The sequence below is a fragment of the Molossus molossus genome, unplaced genomic scaffold (assembly GCF_014108415.1).
Source record: "Molossus molossus isolate mMolMol1 unplaced genomic scaffold, mMolMol1.p scaffold_m16_p_10, whole genome shotgun sequence".
NCBI classification, from domain to species: domain Eukaryota; kingdom Metazoa; phylum Chordata; class Mammalia; order Chiroptera; family Molossidae; genus Molossus; species Molossus molossus.
Genome location: NW_023425345.1, coordinates 39,429,222 through 39,449,677, shown reverse-complemented (window position 1 = coordinate 39,449,677; position 20,456 = coordinate 39,429,222). Strand labels below are relative to the sequence as shown.

At 41.3% G+C, this 20,456-nt stretch overlaps 1 protein-coding gene across 3 annotated transcripts in view; it reads left to right on the top strand.

The window, feature by feature from the left end:
- The first annotated feature begins 2,693 nt into the window (after positions 1-2,693).
- The window catches only part of SINHCAF (SIN3-HDAC complex associated factor), a 35,277-nt gene continuing 17,514 nt past the window's right edge, over positions 2,694-20,456 (top strand). Inside the window, exons 1-3 of one of the 3 annotated variants that reach the window (XM_036253001.1) lie at positions 2,694-2,847; positions 16,799-16,946; positions 19,716-19,815. In XM_036253001.1, the coding sequence (XP_036108894.1) occupies positions 16,819-16,946; positions 19,716-19,815 (228 nt within the window). In that variant the 5' untranslated portion in view covers positions 2,694-2,847; positions 16,799-16,818. Of the gene's footprint in view, positions 2,848-3,161; positions 3,290-14,649; positions 14,798-16,798; positions 16,947-19,715; positions 19,816-20,456 lie in introns of those variants that run through there. The other 2 variants (XM_036253002.1, XM_036253003.1) reach the window with 2 other exon arrangements.

The following is a 20,456-nucleotide window of genomic DNA, read 5'->3' as shown; positions in this document are numbered from 1 at the left end:
GTTCCTTGCTCCCTTCCTCCTTTCTTCCTTCCCTCCTTTCTAAGGAAAAATTCACTTGGGCTATTTAGGTAATCATATCTCAAAGTAGCCTATAAATGAGCTATTGGCCATGGACAGAGCCAGCCATAACAATGTGTTCAAGCAACGAAATGAACAAAAGAAACTTTGGATGCACCTGGTTGTTCAAAAAATAGCAGGTGGTTTAAAAAAAAGACGAAGGAACTCAAATTTCTCTTTAAGGATTTTGTTGCTTACCTTTCCTACAAAAATTACCAGGATTACTTCTTGACCTCTACTTTGAGAGCAGAGGAAGTCTTGCTGTGTGATGTGTTAGTAGCTCTGAAGGTTCCAGATACTTTCTTATCTGAACAGCATATTCTAAATACTGTAATCCCTGCATTACTTGCACATTTGAACCTATTCCATCCCTGGATTACAATATATAGTCCCTACATAAACTTTCAAGAGAAAAGGCATTCGAGGTACATTTTAATATTTATATAAATATGTAATTTTTATATTTATATAAAATGTATAGGTATATCCTGCAAGCAATAATTGTAGTTTTAAAAAATTATGACACTTGCAATTTTCATAGTTTCAAAAACATACACTAATTTGAAATTACTTTTGGAGGGTCTGTCATAAACCAAATACATACTTGAGACAACCCAGGACAACTTTTTAAAATTCTCTTCAAAGAGAAGTTAGGAGTTTGTGCTCAGGGTCCAGTTTGCCACCAATAAAACCCAGAAAGTTATAAAGCCTATCCTGTTTTATTTATTAGGATAAGAACAGGCATCATATCAACCAAGGTGATCACTATAACTTCCAAACTCATTTTAGGTTAAATACAAAAATTCTAAACTGAAGCTGTTTTGAACTGAGGTAAATCTATAGTAAATTTGAAAATGTCCACTGATTTATTATTTTACAAGCAATTATTCAGAGTTTATTATCTGATGTGCATGGTGTTAGGCACTAGAATACAAAAAATGAATACAATATAAAATTTTTGTCCTTCGGGAGCATTTTAGTGAGAGGTGTCAGTTTTTTTCTTTTTCGCAGGTATTTAATACAGAGTTTTCACATACAGTTATAGAAATAGTAAGTTACAGAACCTAAAGAAAAGCAGCATTATTTGAAGACTTTAGAAGTGAGTTTGCCTTGTATATATTAGAAATTGGCTGTTGAATTAAAGTAGCTTTTTCAGGAGTATCTATTTAAATCCATTTTGTTGACACTACAGTGAAAGCAGTGAAACTTGTCAGCAGATGATTAAGTTTTATGGTTGATGTCCACACTTTTGTAGCTTGGGACCAATATCAAGTTTCTGGGGAGAACATCCTTCCTCTCTCCCCACCCTCTTCCATCATTAAATCAGCTTCTCAGCCTGTTGGGGCTATATTCTCAGAATAAACGTATATCAGAATCATTCTATTTTTCAATATTTCACTTATCAATTGGAGACTTACTTCAGTTTTTCTTTTTCTTTTTCCTCTCAGGGCAAGAAGTGTTTAGGTTGTTGGTTTATTTATATTTTCCTTAAAGGAAGGTCTGTACTTCACTGGCTACTTTTTCAATTCCCAAGACCACCAGTTAGTGGTATTATTTCTGGATGAAGAAAACACCCTTTACAAGCTGCTGGGGCAGGTTGGCACAGCTCAACATTACTGGCTTCCCACTGTCTTTTAGGAAAGTGACACTGGTCCCACGGAAATTAACAACCCTTTAACTCGGACAGGCTTGAAATCTTAAGGCCGTAGTGGAGATAAAAGATTGGATTCTTATGGGTTGGGTTACTGTTTGAGGAGGACAGGCAGGACTCTGTGAATGGATAGAATGTCAAATGGGGCTTTATTAAACGACTCATTAAAACTGCACGAAAAATAAACCTCTGTTGACTCCTGAGGATTAAAAAAAAAAGGCTTCAAAAGTCTAACTTCAAACAAAATTTAAGTTAAGGAAACGTAGGAGGCATATACATTCATTCTGGGCACTTGCAAGATCACCTCCCCTGTCACCTCAGGCCAGAAGTGGGCACAGGTGTGAAAATTTTGCAAAACAGCTTTCAAAACTATTTTCAGCCTGGCTGGTGTAGCTCAGTGGTTGAGAGTCCACCCATGCACCGAGAGGTCGCCCGCTCCATTCCCGGTCAGGGCACAAGCTCAGGTTCTGGGCCCAATCCCCGGTGGCGGCATGCAGGAGGCGGCCAGTCGATGTTCTCTCTTATCGATGTTTCATTCTCTCCCTTCCTCTCTCTCTCAAAATCAATAAAGGAAAAATATTTTTTTAAAAATACTATTTTCAACGCGAAGTACTTTTGCACCCTAAGAACTTCGGGGTGGAGGGCACCTCACACAATCTAGTGCTCTCCCTTGGTGGCTAACCTTTCCGCCTTTCGGATCCCGCCACTCCCCCCTCGCCGCCGCCTCCATCCAGGAGGCGTTTGTTTATGTGACGTAAGCCGTAGTAAGCAGTCCCCGCCCCTGTTTGCCTCTGGCCGCCGCGTTTCCCGCGCCGCGGCGCTTCTCCCCTTAAAAGGACAATAGAGGCCTCGGGAGCGCGCGCGGCCGCCGGGCCTTCTCTCTTCTCCGCCCTCGACGCGCGCGCGCCCGCATGCAAATGAGTTCGATTCAGGAGAATTTTGTACCGGGAGCCGCGCGTGCGCAGAGGGAAAGCGGAATCTACACCTTCCCGACCAGCGGTAGCAACTGCAGAACTGCAGGAGACAATCTTTCTAGACAAGGCAGTTGAGGAGGAGGGAGCGACTGGAGGGGGGGTTGGCTTGGCGTGCACTCCGCACCTCGGGAACGTTATTGCGCGTGGAACGGCTGTTTTGGGAAGGTGAGTGACTAACCATTACTGTGGTGCAAAACTGTCTCACTAGGCTTTGATTTCAGAGTGGCTTTAATTTTTTTCTCATTTCACCTCACCCACCTCTCTCAGTCCTTACACACACACATACACACACAGAGGAAGTTTTGTCTTGGAGATGGCATTGCGGGGAGCGTCTGTTTCCGTGATCTTCAGACCCCGGATTCTTTTTTATGCACATGTTTAATGTGTCTCTTTTAATTGGGGAGGGGATTTAAGGCAAACCGAAAGTCTTGGGGTGGGGGAAGTGAGAGGAGCCTGCAAATGAGTGCGGAGTCTCTGGAGTTGAGGGATCCACGTTGAAGGTGACAATGACTTTTTGTCAGCCGCAGCGTTCTCGGGCGAAAAGGAGCCCGGTGGCTGAAAGGCCCGAGAGGAAAACGACTCGCTGGCAACTGCGGAGGGGCCCGGGGTCGGTGCATCGAGTGGGCGCGCTCCCGGGAGTGGCTGGGCGCTGTGGCCGAACCTCGTGGCTTAGTTCATGGCAGCCCCTTGCGCGTGTTTGCAGGAAGGTGGACCGTGAACGCCATTCGCTCGAAAAACTAAGTTGCTGTGCCCTTGCGAGTTGTCGGGCGGGCGGGGGCTTAAATCGGCCTTGGGGCCGGTGCCGGGGTGCCGAGCGCACGCGGCGGGGCGTTGTTTGCCGAAGTCCGGAGGGATGCGGAGGCGACAATGAGAGCAACACGCGGCCGCTCGGCAGCAGCTCGGGCTCCGCACGCCTCTTCCCCCCGGACCGCGCCCAAGCCGCGCCGGTGGCCGAGGTGGCCGAGGTGGCCTCAAGTTTCGTTCGCAGGGTATTCACCTGTAGCGTAGCCGTGGGCGCCACGGCGAGGGTTTTCTAGGGCGACTGTGTGTGGCTTAAGATGGCCAGTCAGAGCCCACAGACGTGGGGATGGAGGCGGCGGCGTGGTCTGCGCCCGAGGGGCGAGAGAACTCCGGGGGACACTGCTTTTTGTGCCGAACGTGACAGACCACGTGCTTGGGGCTGCGACCTGGCTTTCGCCGGAGTGTCCAGCTCCAGGTCAGCGGCGAGATGCGGGCGCTGCGAGTCCGGCCGCCGGCAGGACAATGTGATTTGCTGATGATGGCGTCTTGCCAGTTTAAAAAGCAGAGTGAAAGTCGCCAACTCTCGGCCGGTGCGGGGCGGGTCACCAGGCCGGTTCTCCTCAAGGACAGGGCAAAACTTTGATGAAATGGGCCTGCAGCCGAGGGGAGGGCGGGACAGGGTTCCGGACTGTGCGGGGCGCGGGGTCCGGAGCCTTTCTGGGGTGATCGTCAAGTGTCTCGCCCCAGGGAAACAATCCGACATCCTGATGCTGCACGTAGGCAGCGCCCGGCTGGACAGAAAACAAAGAGCTGCATGTGCCCGTGCGGGGCCCGCCGGCGCTCGGGGCGGCTGCGGGCGGGGGGCCATGCGGGCCGGGCTCCCTGAAGTTCTGGCGACGTTCGGGAGGGGCTTTTGTCTGCCAGCCCCGCGCCGGGAAACTTTGGCGGCGCTACTTGGGTGAGGTGCCATGCTGGTGCGCGGGGAGGCGGCGGGCTTCCGCGCCCCGGGGAGCGGGCGAGGGAGGCGGCATCTCGGGGTCCCGGCGCTGCAGCCCCAGCGCCCGGTGCCGCGACGGCCGAGGGGCCGGGAGAGCGTGGCCCCGAGTTCTCGGCCCGTTACCCGCGGCCCGGAGCCTGCGTCTGGGAGGTCTGTGGATTCGCCTTTGAAGTCGAACTGTTGCCATGTTTGAATTACGTCAGGGCAAAGCCATGAGGAGGAACAAGCCCCGGCAGCGCGGCGTGCGGGAGGCGCGGCCTGCGGGAGGCGCCGGGCTGGGCGGGCGGCCGGGCGGGCGCGGGGGCCCGTTGTTCCGGCGCAGGTGAGGGAGGAGGGACGCCGTTCACCTCCCGCTGCCCTGGCCCCTGCCAGCAGCTCTTTACTGGAACTTTCTTTCCGACCCAAGTTGTTTTATTTACCAACAGATCCATCGAGGAGCATTTCTGTTTGCTACCTTGGTGCCTCTTTCTTGCTCCAGGGGGGAGGTGCCGTTTGGGGGACGCGCGAGGGCCTCAGGGGGACCCGATTGCCATGGGAGGACCCGGGAGGCAGTTTGCTACTTTCGGGGAGACTGGCGAGTGCGGCGAGCACTCCCATTTCCCGGAGCTGAGCCTGGGCCCGCACGTTCAGGGCCGCCCCTCCATCCCCCCGACGACACGCAAAAAACCACCGTGGGGAAGTTTCGGGGCTCCCGGTTGTCCTACAAAGGGAAGTGAGGTCTGTGTCCGAACTGTGCGTGCTGCTGTATTCTTTGTGTGCTTACTGTGGGAGGGGGAACCTGAACGGGCGAGGTTTGTTTTGGTTGGAGGGGGGGTGGGGGTGGTTTCTTTGGATGGCAGGGCGGTGCAGAATTTGTTTTGGTAACTATGACCCTAGTAGGTTTCTTTGTTTTTATTTTCTTCCTCTAACCTTGGATTGCTAGGCTAGGAATTACTGTTTAGCCAAACATGGATCCTGTGCGAGACAGTTCTACCCCACGTTCCTTTACCCCCAACTCTCCACCTTGTCCTAAGAAAGGTTAAGAAAACTTTTCTCCCCCTTTTCTTTTAGTAATTAAAAAAAAAAAAAAATGAATTTGACCTTGTCAGTAAGCACCTGCTTTTGAACTGGAGTTCGTCAGACTTGAAAAGCCTTTTAATAATTCATGTTGCAAAACCGAACACGTTTATAAGTTACTCAGTCTAAATTAAGGAATGGGAGTTTGTTTCTAGTGAAGTTGGAGAAAGCCTGATGGCATTTAAAGTTTATATAACGATTTGGGGAAGGGGATATTTCTTGGCCCTAAAGGTATGCGTGGCTCAATGTCTGGTGATTGTTCACTGTGTTATCTTAGGATGACCTTGAAGAAGCTTGCAAACAGGGAGTTGGGCCTTGGAGATTTTTCTATGGGGGCTGGGGAGGAAGCTGCTCAAGGGAATAACTACAGGGTAATGGCAGCTATGCTAACCCTTCTCACTTCTTCCTACTGCCTTCGAATTGGGGTTGACCTTCTGGTTACCCCTTTTAGATTTTCTTTTCAAGCTAACTCTTTCTTTTGGTATGTGGCCCCAGGCATAGCTCAAAAATTGTGCTGATTTGACACATGGATGGTTCTTTGGTATTTGGGGTTTGCCTGCAGTCTAGACATCCGATAAGCAGCACCATGTCTGTTGCTTCTTTCCTGATTTCCACTGACTGCATTTAGATCATGTTTAAGGGTTAGAAGCTAAAGGTAATCATTACCAGAAAATAATATCCTCAGGTGCCACACCCACACATTAAAAAAACAAAACAAAAAACCTGTTCATGTTGAAATCCATTTTCTCCTTTTCATTGTTTTGTTATTAAATTAAACACATTTCTCCCAAGTTTTGGTTAACCAAATTACAAGTACCTAAAGGCAGACACTATGAGTAACAGTATATTTCTGAAATGAGTAGAAAGAACATGTCAAGAAAATGAAAAACTTTGGATTTAATAACTTTATGGCCTCCTTTGGGCAGTTATTTCTCTGGATTATGTGTTTAAAATGCATATGAAGTACTTTGCAAATCCACTGAGATTCTTTGCTTATTTTTCTTAATTAGTATTTTATAGTAAAGTTCTGGCTAGAATTTCAATATCCTGGGAAATTTCAAATACAATATATAGACCTTAATAAAAACCATTAAAGAACAAATGTTTTAACTATCAGATGATATGTGCAACAGAGATTTGGTTTATCAAGGTGAATGAGTGGGAAAGACACAGACAAGGTCTTTGCTGCCTTCCCTTTTTGCATTACTTTTGGAGGAGGTTGGAGATGAAAAGTTCAATTGGTAGTATATTCTAGAACCTCAAGGCTGCTGTTGCACAGTATTCTCAATTCTGTAGATCTCAGACCTGAATGGTCACTTTTTTCCCAGGGTCCGAATGAGGCCCTGGGAAAACTGGCTCCTGGAGCTCAAACAATTTGAGAATGATTTTCTGTGTAAAATAAAATTTTCACTGGGGAAAGCTTAATCTTATTTGAAATCTAAAACAACTTTCTAAGTTGTTTTGAGGACATACTAATTTACCATGCCAAGCACATAGTAGATTGCTTAAAAATATGGCATTTTCTTTTTTTCCTTAAGAGAAGCTGAGGAAGAAGGGAACATATTTGTTGAGGCGCACTAGGTTAGTTGTTCAGAAGTCTCTGGGGTTAAAATGCCTAAATTCCTAAGCCCTGGTCATCCTAAATAAGTCACTTTGTGTTCTAGTTATCTCATCTGCAAAAGGAGGAGTAATGTCTAGTTCATAGGGTTGTAAATAATTAAGCAAGTAATGTGCTTGGTAAATATTGGCTGTTGTTATCCTCACAGCTTTGGGAAGTAGACATTTTACAGAAGACAAAACTGAGGAAATAGTAAATGTTGAGTGGAAAGAATGAGTGTCTTCGCGTGGTGTGTCGTGCCCACCTCCCCTCAACTGGTTCTGGGAAAACACTACCTTCAGCTTCTGGTTCCCTACACAGTTCTGATTCAACCATTTCACATCAAAAAGTCCTGTGGAAATCGAGAAAATGCCATTTTATTTCTTTCTGACTTCTCTTGTCCACAAGAGTGTCCTAGATTTCCCACACTTAGTTTTGACTCAGGATTATAGATTGAAAATATTTTGTTGTCTTTTGGTTCTCCAGTTTCTCCTCTAATTGAATCAGCAACTAAGGTTTTCTGTATTATGGAAATAATCTGGAAATGTGACTAGTCCAAAAGAAGGGAGTTTGTTTTCAAGAGAGGAAGGTTTTATTTTTGCACTAAAAATACAGAAGTCATAGTCATCTGTACGGTTACATATTCAAGTACAAAAATTGCAGTTGAACTAAAACAATTTATTACTTGCTTATATTTAGTTGTTTCCACCTATTATAAGTTTGATTTGGCTTACTGTTAATTTTAATTTGGTTGATGCGAATGTATTCTGAATTTAAATAGCTCTCATTTTGAGAGTCATTTCTCCCACACTGTTCTAACCTCTTTCTCCCCCTATGCCTACTTGAAATAAGCAAGAAATACTTTTTTCTACCAATTGTTATGAAAGCATTTAATTGTTTACTATTAATGTGCTGTAATTAAAGTAATTGATTTGGTTTACATTTCCTGGAAATCTGTAAGCCTCAAAACAATGTTTTCCTACGAAAACTCATAAATGTCAAAAATGACTCCATTCAAAACATCACTTTTTAAATACACATCTTTTTTTTTTTAATTGAATTTATTGGGGTGACATTGATTCGTAAAACCATACAGGTTTCAAGTGTACAACTCAATAAAACACCATCTGCACACTGCATTGTGTGTCCTTAATACACATCTTTATTGTGGACACATTTTCTTATTCCATGCCCTTAAATATATTGTTCAGATTCATTTTGGCTACACTACTGTAAGGGCAGTTAGTAAATTTCACCTGTTTCTGTATGCTATGTACAGTTAGCACCTGGTTGTAATATGAGACTTAGTTCCTGTCCTGCAACAGTTTACCATTGAGTAGAGGAGATAAAATAGTGAATTAGTATGTGAAATCCTGTGTGTTAGGTATTCTAATAAGAAATGGAAAGGTTTTGTAAAAATACGTAATTCTTAAAGAATTTCCCAGGTTAAGGGGATGTAGGAGAAACAATCTCAGGCAGAAATAACAGCTTGAGATGTGTGGCTAGCTATTAAAGTTGGTTTGACACTCCTGGAATATCAGAATTCCAAGTTGGGAGCAGCTGGAAGGCAGGACCAGATCCTGCAAAGCTTTGAATTTCTTGCCAAGGATTTTAGATATTATCTTGAAGCTAGTGTTAGTATGTTGGAAGAGATGATTAATATTTGAACTTGAGGAAGATACCACCCGTTTGAAGAATGTAGGGAAGTCAGTTATGAGGCCCTGATGTGAGTTCAAGCACCATGATCAGGGACAAATAGGCAGGGGTGGAAGGAACATGAAACCAGAGAAGTGAAGAAAGAGGCAGAATTTCTAAGGACTTCATAGTGGATATGGTGGGGGCCATGCCTGGATGAGAAGGGAGAGTCCACTTGATTTCCTTGTTTTTTGTGTGACTATATGGATGATAACCAAGATAGAAGAACAAAGGAAGAACATGCCTAGAAGACAAGATTATGTACTCAATTTAGGGCATTCAAAGTTTAGGACTTCGAATCCTTGTGTTGGTGCTTTATAGGTATTACTCAAAGAATAGGGATTTATCCTTATTTTGTTATAAAGAGAGCTTAAGGAACTTTCTTGAGGTTAGACCAGGTCTGTGCTACTATACCCCTTTTCTTAACATTTTTGTCAATCTTAATAATAGGAGAATAACTTCACAGGGAACAGAATGAGTGTAGTCCAGTTTTATGACCTTAAGTCTCCCTGAAAAGGCTAAGTTCCTCTTTTCCTATAAACCTTGGCTTAAAAGAAAACCTACAGAAATCATGTTCTATCATCAGTTTAATTTGTTGTACATGTCCTGGGACAGATATTTCTATAATGTGCAAGTCTCCAGTTCAAGAAAATAAATGGTATACATAGACTGGTATTTTCATACTCTTGCTTCACAGCATCCCTGGAAAGTAGAAGTGAGATTTCACCTTAATATTGCAGAGGGGCAAATAAAATTAGAAGTGAGTTTCTATTCAGTTGGAAAGACAAAAGCAGAAATAGACTCCAACTAAACTAATTAGAGTGCCCTTTTCACTAGATTCACAATAGTTACATTTCCTAAGTGATAACCATACCTTAAAAGTAAATAAATACTGTCCTGGCCAGGTGGCTCAGTTGGAGTATCATCCTGTACATCAAAAGGTTGTGGGTTTGATCTCTGAACAGGGCACATATGGGAGGCAGCCGATCTATGTTTCTCTCTCTCCCTTCCTCTCTCTCTAGGAATCAATAAAAATACCCTTGGGTGAAGATTTTTTAAAAAAGCAAATAAATACCACCTTTCCAACTTTCTTATCCTCTGGAATCACTCTTAATCTAGAATGGGATACCCAGTATTTTTTTTACACTACCAAAATGGGAGGACCTAGTATTTTTGTTTTTTTACACTATCTTAAACTCAGACTTGGATTTATGATTACTTTTTAAATTTTATAGAGGGAGGGATGTAGAGAGGGACAGAGAAAAAGAAATATCTATAGGTTGCCTCCCATAGGCACCTCAACTGGGACTTGGGGAGGAGCCTGCAACCTGGTTGTGTACCCTGACGGAATCAAACCCACCACCACCGTTTGGTGTATGGGACAACTCTCCAACCAACTGTGCCACACTGGCCAGGGTGGATTTATGATTTTTTTAAAAAAGTTTTTAAACCTAGCCCTGGCCTGTGTGGCTCAGTTGGTTGGACCTCTTGTTGTGCACTGAGAGGTTGCTGGTTCAATTCCTGGTCAGGGCACATGCCTGGATTTTGGCTTGATCCCCTGTGGGGTGCGTGCAGGATGGATGGATGTTTCTCTTAAAAAAATTCAGTAAACTGTTCTTTAAAAAAAAAAAGTTTTTAAACCTATGCTATTTCAGCTGAAGACTTATTTCTGACCCCTTTCATAGGTTTCATAGGCAGCCACAGTTATACATACTTTACCGTATAATTTCTCAAAGTCTGGGTACATGTTTGGAGGAGCTGTTGGAAACAAGTGGGGTCCTCCATCCCATCTCAGTTTTCCTCTAGGCAAGATTAAATCTGTCCCTCAAGAGTGAATAAATTCAAACCACTGATGCTGGGATGTGGGCTGGTATCTACACGCAGGTAAGAGGCAGCAATAGTGCCGTAAGCACTGACGAAACATGTCTCATTGTTGAATACTGTGACCAAGTGGCCTAGCAGCCGGAGAACACAGAACACTCAGTCCTGTTTGACCCTGTGTGAAGAGTGTTGCTCCAGTTACAGTTAGTGTTTACTGGATCTTGTACTTATATGTGATTAAAGATATCATACCATTGACTAAAATGGTGTGGAGGGTAGTGTTGTCAATTAACAGCAACTCAAGGTTGCTCTTAGCTTTTGATCAGGGTGTTTTTTTTTTGTTTTTTGTTTTTATGTTTCTCTTCCTTTCCCATCATCCTGTCATTTAAAGTTCAACTCTAAAGAAATGGAATCTCCTTCACTTCAGAGTTGCCTTTGGTTGCTTAGTTCCTTTTGTCTTTTTGTTCACCGTTGCTTCCTTCCCACTTGACAAATCTTTTGCTTGTTTCTTCTCAGCAGTTTCCTCCTCATTCTGCTCTCTATGTATATTCTGATTGGATTAGTCTATTCTCTACTCTCTTGCAGAATATATTTCCTAATGTGTATCTCTCCATCTGTCTGTCTTTGAGGAAGTTTAAGGTTTTTTCAGGGTCCTCTTTAGTTAAGTCAGGTGTTTTAAGGTTTTGGGGTATGGTACTCTTGAATTAAAAAAAAAAAAAAAAAGCAGTATAGAAGGGAGCAAAGTGAAAGTAAGCAAGCTTCCTTCACTCTTGCACCCCTCAGAGGCAACCACTAGTTACCAGTTTTTAAAAATCCATTTAAAAATGCCAGCTTATTTATTTGAGATCTCAATTTAAAAACATGCTATGGGATTATACTGTATATTATTCAACTTGCTTATTGCACAAGACAAAATATCTTAGCTAGTTGCCTCCCTGCACATATCATAGATGTACTGCATTCTTTTTAAGGGCTGAAAATTTGTAAAAGATCATTTTTAAGCTTAGAGTTGTTTATCATAAGACTTTCCTTGAGTAATATTCCTTCAATATTGGCTATTGCTGTTAAAATTCCTTTTCTTTCCCATTTATGTTATATTGCACTGAGGAATCTTTCCTTATGTATGTTGAATTAAATGTAAAATATGACATTGACCCTGATCTCTGGTTTAATAATCTCATTAGTTTCAAATTGGCTCTTTTGTATCTTTGCTATGCAGTGGTTGCCACACCTTTTCATTTCATTAGATTTATATGAAATTAAAGCTTTAAAGTAGAAGAAACCTCAACAAATCAGTCAAAACAAATGTTTCAAGTTAAATGTTACATTTAAAAATTCACTTTTTGTTGGTGTATAATATTTTGTTCATATAATCAGTTGTTTTAGGTTTTTTTTCTGACTTAGCTATTAACTTTAGTCATTTTAACTTTCAGAGATTGAGCTAAAATGGACAAGAACAGTAGTTTTAGTGTGGCTGATTTGTCTTTAACTGTTACAGTATTGTAAAATTTTGTAGCTATTTGGATGACAGTGGCCAAAAAAATAATGTCAGAGAAAGTTCTTCAAAAAACAAGAAGTTATACAAATGACCAAAAAAGTTTATTGAGTATCTACTGACTGGACTCTATTCTAGATGCTGAAGTTACAAAGATGAATAAAGACAGAGGAAATCCTAGCCTAGTCTATTTTTATTTTTAAAAACAAGCTTATTGAGATATAATTCACATACTATAAAATTTACTCTAAAAGAGTACAATTCAGTGGTTTTTAGTATATTTGCAGAATTTTGCGGCCATCACTACTCTTTTTTTTTTATCCTCACCCGAGGATATTTTTCCATTTTTTGTACAGATAGAATGGGAGGGAGAGAGAGGAAGGGAGAGTGAGAAACATCGACGTGAAGGGACACATCGAGTGGCTGCCACCCGCACAACCAACCAGGGCCGGGGACAAACTGCAACCAAAGTACGTGCCCTTAGCGGGAACCGAACCCAGGTCTCTCCGGACCGCAGGCCGACGCTCTAACCGCTGAGCCAAACCGGCCAGGGCACCATCACTACTCTTAATTGTAGAATGCAAATGACAATTTTTACTCAGCATTTGCAGCCTTTCCTTATTTTTGATTTTATCTCAAAGTTTAATTTTCTTCTGCTTTCCCCAAGCACACACATAGTGGTGAGAGTGTATGGGGTCCACTCTCAGGTGTAAATGTTCATCTGTCAGGAAGCAGATAGTATTAGCTTCTGTCTATTAAAACATGGTGCTGAGTGATGTGATGCTATGAGAAAGGTGCAAAAGTCACAAATAGTTTAATAGCTGACAGTGTCATTTGAACAAATAAAAGATTATTCTGGAGGAATCATTTAATATTGCACAAATGCAGGACTAGGAAAGAAGTATTCTAAAGAACCATTTGGTCTTTTGAAATAACAGACATCCCAAGTTTACAATCAACTTGTGCCACACCCACCCCCTCGTTCTCTCTACATATGGTGTGTGTAACTTGGTTTCAGAGCCATTTTGTGTTGTTAGTTTCATTCCACAGATCAGATAAGTTTTTGTAATTTTTTTTTTTTTTTTTTTTGTACAGATAGAGTGGGAGGGAGAGAGAGAGAGAAACATCGACGTGAAGGGACACATCGAGTGGCCGCCACCCACACGACCAACCAGGGCCGGGGACAAACTGCAACCAAAGTACGTGCCCTTAGCGGGAACCGAACCCAGGTCTCTCCGGACCGCAGGCCGACGCTCTAACCGCTGAGCCAAACCGGCCAGGGCACCATCACTACTCTTAATTGTAGAATGCAAATGACAATTTTTACTCAGCATTTGCAGCCTTTCCTTATTTTTGATTTTATCTCAAAGTTTAATTTTCTTCTGCTTTCCCCAAGCACACACATAGTGGTGAGAGTGTATGGGGTCCACTCTCAGGTGTAAATGTTCATCTGTCAGGAAGCAGATAGTATTAGCTTCTGTATATTAAAACATGGTGCTGAGTGATGTGATGCTATGAGAAAGGTGCAAAAGTCACAAATAGTTTAATAGCTGACAGTGTCATTTGAACAAATAAAAGATTATTCTGGAGGAATCATTTAATATTGCACAAATGCAGGACTAGGAAAGAAGTATTCTAAAGAACCATTTGGTCTTTTGAAATAACAGACATCCCAAGTTTACAATCAACTTGTGCCACACCCACCCCCTCGTTCTCTCTACATATGGTGTGTGTAACTTGGTTTCAGAGCCATTTTGTGTTGTTAGTTTCATTCCACAGATCAGATAAGTTTTTGTAATTTTTTGAAAAGTATTGGTGGGTCCGTAGATTTTGTGGGAATTCTTTCAGTTAATCTCTCGGCTTCCTAAAGCTTCAAATGGTTAAAAACCAACCGCTACTTAACGGGATTGCCGTAAACAGAGCCCAAAGTGAACCCCTGTGTATTTGCTGCAGATTCCCAGGTGCCTCTCAAGTACAGAAATAAGCTCAGAAAAGGTTTTAACAGGTTTATTAAATAATCATCCTTTAAAAGGTTCATGCACTACTTGTGTGTTGCATTAGGGCACGTGCCTGACACTTTGCTGTATTTAGCACTTCCCAGAAGAGGGTGAACCCTAGGATTTAGATCCTCTCAGATGTTAGGCAGAAGAATATTGTCAGGACAAACATAAGGTCAGAGCTGCAGAAAGGATTATCAATCAGGAAACATCAAGCTATTTTATATTCCTGGATGTCTTAAGAAAAAGATTCTTCAAACAAGAATGGAGTATCTTGCAGGGGGGAATCGTAGAGTAGGTTTTGTGGATATCCCCACTGACAAAATAAATAATAGGAAATGAACACCCGATTCACAGTAGCAGCTGATGAAGAGGCAAGCCCTTGCATTTCTTAACAGCTTGCCAGTCTGATAGCTGGCACCAACTATGGCTTCTTGATCAAATCCAGCCTCAGTGAAGGTAGTTCATATCTTGGAGATGATCTGAATACTGGACAGTTTTGATGGCATGTTTATTTGTGGGAGGAGAGGGGATTGTGAGGGTAAAGATAGGAATCTATCTTTTGTAATAGGATTTGGTCTGTGTGTTAATGGAATGAACTAGCCTTTCTGCTGTACTTCCTTTGTCCTTGCTGAGAAGGGAGGCTGAAGTTTCCTAGAACTATTGATGAAGCTGGCAACTGTAAGAGGAACTGTGGACTTTTGACCTTCTTGATGGTAATGGAGGGTATTAGGGGACTTTGGAGGATTCACAGTTTGGTGTGAGGACTAGAAATACTTATATTTCATTTTTGCTTCAAAACCGGAATGTACAAATTAAAGCAATAACATATACTTTCTTAGCAGTTATTTTTTAACAGTTTATATAATCCTGTGTCATTTGACATTGTTCTTTCCAAAGCAACCAACACAGGACGGTTTTCTTCAGGAGACCATTTCTTTTCATTTATCATTAAAGCTTTGTTGTTTAAAGAAAAATATCTGCTTTATTTTCACAGGTCTCATTACTAGACCTTTTCAAACTAAATATATAGAGCACCTTCCTCATCCCCCCCACCCCAAATAAAATTCCCAAACATTCCATTTAACAACAATTAACTTAATCAACTAAGAATATTTTGTTTTCTTGTTTTAACAATTCTTAAAATAACTGTTTAGACTTATTGCAATGACTCAGTGGCCTTTTGCCCTGTCCTATCTCCCTCCTTTGCCCTCACCAACAAAAACATTAATGAACATTTGAAAACAGTGGTCTCTGCTTAAAAGGAAAGCTTCATGTTTAGCTAATTAACTGCTAATACAATATTTTCTTAAAAACAAATAATATATCCTCTGTCTGTATTTCAGAATCCCTCAGTTTCTCTCTCTCTCTCTCTCTCTCTCTCTCTCTCTCTCTCTCTCACACACACACACACAGCCTGGATATTTGGTTATTTCTCTGAATCACTTTCATAAATATTTGCTCTGGTATACTATCCAGAATTGGAATGGAATGGGGTCAGGCAAGGTATTCAAAGACCTACTGAAGTTTTTGTTTTATGCATATACTTCAGTGTATTTCTAAAAGAACTTTAAAAGGAGGATGGTGTTCTGTGGTTTTAAGTCCTAAAACTATGGGTACAAATCTAATTTGTAGTAATAATTTTTTCTTACTGATGCTTTATATGATGCTTTTGTGATCATTTGTAATTGGTCTCTTACACTCACTCACACCCTCTGTATTTGTTCATTGGGGTTTAGTTTCTATATTCATTGCCTTTTCATCACCTCTCTTAGTCTAGATGTTCTGGTAAAGTTGGCCCTTGGTTTGGATATTTTAATTACTTCTCAGGTGCATATTTACTGTCAGCTACATTTTTGCTGCAGCTAGCCTTAGAGCTGTTTTTTCTTGTTTGATGTTAAGATTTTTTGATATTGAAATCACAATTTATCTCACTCTCCATTTCTTGAACACCTGCCTCCCACAATTACTGTTCTTAGGCACAGAGCCTCATAAAACAGCACCAAAAACTTCTGTAACAGCTGAGAGGCAGACCAATAGTCAGGCAACATGAGCTTATTCTTAATTCTTCAAGATTTATGAAATTATTCTTAAATTCTAACCCTGGATTTTTGTGAATTTTACATATTCTTTTCAGTAGTTTCAATTCAGGGCCAACTTGCCTGCTAAGAACTTCCCATTTATCACAGAAGAAATCCCCTCTCATTTCCCACAGGGCAAATGCAGTGTGCATTGATGCATTACTTGTATGCTTAGTATCAAATAGTGATCATGGTAAATGCTCAAAACTTCCCCAGAGGGGAATCACAAGAATGTAGAGGTGCAAAATAAAGGGTGGTAACTTAGCTTACATTTTAAGGTACATCCTTTGTTGTCCATCATTTTATAGATTATGGAGAGAGTTGTATTTTCTACTTAAAACTTGATTTTTAAAAAATGTCACCCGTCCCTATTTTTAGAATGAGTGTTTGCCAGGAAGGTAGAAGGAGGTAGTAGAAGCCTTGTTAAATAACTGAGCTATTCTGTGTGTTTTATACACTTGTCATGCTGGTGCCAAGAATGGAGGAAGACCCTGGAGGTCTTCTCCTAGAGCCTTGTTTCTGGTTTGGTCATGTAATACCAGGTTGCTGGGGATGGGATGGAGCAGAGAGCTCTCTTTTAATGGTTTCTTGTGAATAGCCCTCAACAAAGCTGTGTCATTTCCCTTGGCTTTACAGACTTTTGCCCAGAAGAAAAGATGTTTGGTTTTCACAAGCCAAAGATGTACCGAAGTATAGAAGGCTGCTGTATTTGCAGAGCTAAGTCCTCCAGTTCTCGATTCACTGACAGTAAACGCTATGAAAAGGACTTCCAGAGCTGTTTTGGGTAAGATCATCTGATGTTGTATATTCTTATAGTGAAAAAGATTATAGCACACAGAAATATTTCCAAACGAGGCAAATGGAGCAATGTGCTAATATTTAAAATCACTTATATTCTAATCTAGGCTATTTTAAGGCCCTTGCTCTTAAAACCAATCTAACATACGGACAGCCTTCCTTCTTTCAGACTATGAGGAACTACCAAATTAATTATGAAGGCCTTTGAAGTTGTAACCAAGCAAACCCTTTTGTTGTTAACTTTAGTGTAAAGGGATTACAAACATTTTTGCCCAGGCCCTGGCCAATTTGGCTCAGCAGTTAGAGCATTGGAGAGACCCGGGTTCAGTTCCTGCTAAGGGCACGTACCTCACTCAGTTGCAGTTTGTCCCTGGCCCCGGTTGGGTCGTGCAGTAGGCAGCCACTCGATGTGTTTCTTTCATGTCAGTGTTTCTCTCTCTCTCTTCCTCTCTCTCCTTCCCACTCTGTCTGAACAGAAAATGGAAAAATGTCCTTGGGTGAGGATAAAAAAAAAATTTTTTTTTTAAATTTTACCCAGCCCAGTCAGTGTGGCTCAGTGGACTGAACATTATCCCATGGACTGACAGGCCCTAGTTCGATTCCTGGTCAGGGCACATGCCGGGGTTGCAGGCTCGATCCCCAGTGGGGAGTGTGCAGGAGGCAGCCAATGATGTTTCCCTCTCACATTGATGTTTCTATCTCTCCCTTCCTCTCTCTAAAAAATAAAAACATATTTTTTTAAAAATGCTCTTGCCCTGTCCGGTTTGGCTCAGCGGTTAGAGCATTGCCCTGTGGACCAGAGTGTCCCAGGTTTGGTTCCCGCTAAGGGCATGTACCTTGGTTGCAGTTTGTCCCCAGCCCCAGTTGGGGTCATGTGGGTGGCAGCCACTCAATGTGTCTCTGTCACATCAATGTTTCTCTCTCTCTCTCTCTCTCTTTCTCCTTCTCTCCCTCCCACTCTATCTGAAGATAAATGCAAAAATATCCTTGAGTTAGGATAAAAAAATAAAAATAAATAAAAAATTTAAAAATGCCCTTATTTTCTCTTATTATAAATATTATCCCATAGTTTTCTGTCTTTTGTATTGTGTTTATAAATTATAGAAACATATTTTAACCCAACCTGCTGAAGATAGTAAGACTTAATGTTCTGCCCTGAAACCTCTCAGGGTATGTTAGCATTTATTTTACAATTTTGTTCTTCATTATCTTTTGACAACAGGCTGCTGCTTAATGAAGTGGCATATTTTCCAATAAATCCTTGGATAAAATACTTGATGTTGAATTAGTTCCCATGCTGGAAATAACTTCACTGCTTTACTTTTCTTGTCAAAACATTTGTTGATTGTTTATTGTTAATCTTGGACTTTGTGTTTATTTTCAAGGTTGTCAAAAAGGGTCCATTGACCTTGCCTTTTTTTTTTCTTAAATCCTCACGAGGATATTTTTTTCATTTATCTTCAGATAAAGTGAAAGGGGGGGAGAGAAAGAGAAAAAGAAACATCAGTCTGAGAGAAACACATCGATTGGTTGCTTCCTGCAAGGCCCCCACCAGGGCCAGGGTCTGAACCGGTACATGACCTTGAATTGAACCTGAGACTGTGGTCTGAAGGCCGATACTCTAACCCCTGAGCCAAACTGGCCAGGGCTGACCTTGCCTTTTTTAGTTATGTTTTCCTTTTAATGTCTTCATTTCCAATTGTGTACATAATAAATATCAGTATTTTTCTGATGTATTTAATACAGGACAAATATAGTAAATGAAAATAACTTGGCTAGTCTTTAAGATTTTTTCCCCTTATGCAAATATAATCACTTTTTAAAAACTGCAGTGCCTCTGGTTTTGTTTGTTGTGACTAGAATACCATTGCACATTATTTTTTTTCCCTTCATTATTATTATTTTTTCTTTTTTTACTCCTTACCCAAGGATATTTTTTTTTCTTTATTGATTTTAGAGAGAAAGGAAAAAAAAGAGAGAGAGAGAGACATCGATCCATTGCCTCCTGCAAGTCTCCCACCTGGGGATTGAACATGAAACCTAGTCACGTACCCTGACCAGGAATCGAACCCACAGTTCCCTGGTACATAGGACAACACTCCAGCCAATTGAGCTACCTGGCCAGGGCCATTGCACTTTATTTTATTATTTATTTTAATTCTCACCTGAGGATATTTTTCCATTTATATTCAGATAGAGCAAAAGGGAGGAAGAGAGAAAGAGAGAAATATTGATGTGAGAGAGAGACATCGATTGGCTGCCACCCGCACGACCCCAACCAGGACCGAGAACGAACTGCAACTGACATATGTGCCCTTGGCCAGAATCGAACCCAGGACTATTTGGTCCTCGGGCTGATGCTCTAACCGCTGAGCCCAACCAGCTAGGGCCGTCGCACATTATTTTAAAGGGTGGCATTTTGTGGCTTATGAAATGTCTATACATATTTCAAGAAAGATTAATTGGACAGTATTGTTTAAAACTATGGTGAACAGATCTCCTCTAGGTCTAAAATTTACTGTTGTTAAATTTTGAAAGCATTATTTTAAAATGACCAAAGTGAAGTATATAAAATTGTGGTTGATTGTATCCTGAAGTTAATTATATTTCTGAAATATACTACCGAAACAATGGAACTGGATCATTCAGGATGATTAGAAATAGCATCTATAAACTTTTTTCCTAAAAGGAATGTACTTGCTTGAGTTCTTCAGTGTAAAGGAGACCAATAAAGCTTTGATTGTTTTCTTATCAGGTTGCATGAGACTCGTTCAGGAGACATCTGTAATGCCTGTGTCCTGCTTGTGAAAAGATGGAAGAAATTGCCAGCAGGATCAAAAAAAAACTGGAATCATGTTAGTGCATCTACCATCTTTCTCACTTACACCTCTGTTATGTTTAGAGTAACATTCTCCCTAACTTAGGAAGTAATATGTCCCTAGGAAGGAAACACAGGAAAAGAATAAAGAAAGAGTTGCTGCTCAGATATAATCACTTTATATTTTGTCCTGTTTGGAAGCAAAATAGCTTGGTGTGGCATTTCCCTAACATTATACCCAATATCCCCACTTCAGAGATTCACAGTATATATTTCACATGTTTTTAGGTTTAACCCAGAAATTCCTAGAGTTGATCAAACGTGGATCCTTTTTTCATCTCTTAGGATGACATTTATCCTAACTCATGTTGGTACTAATGAGCATGTAGGTTTTTTAATCAGTACTGGATTTGAATCCTGTCTTTATCACCTACTAGTTGTGAACTTTGGGTAAGTTACATTTCTTTATATAGTGTAAAGATAATAGCTGTCTCAGAGCTCTTGTGAGAACTGAATGAGACAAATTATAACATAGTAATCACTCAATTAAATGAAAGCTATTATTCTCTGTATTTGAATCTAGTTGAGATCAAATTGGTTATATAAATATGTATCCTTCTGACCTTTCACTTTATATCACTAGAATTATTCATAAAATATTTTTGATTACTAGAACAA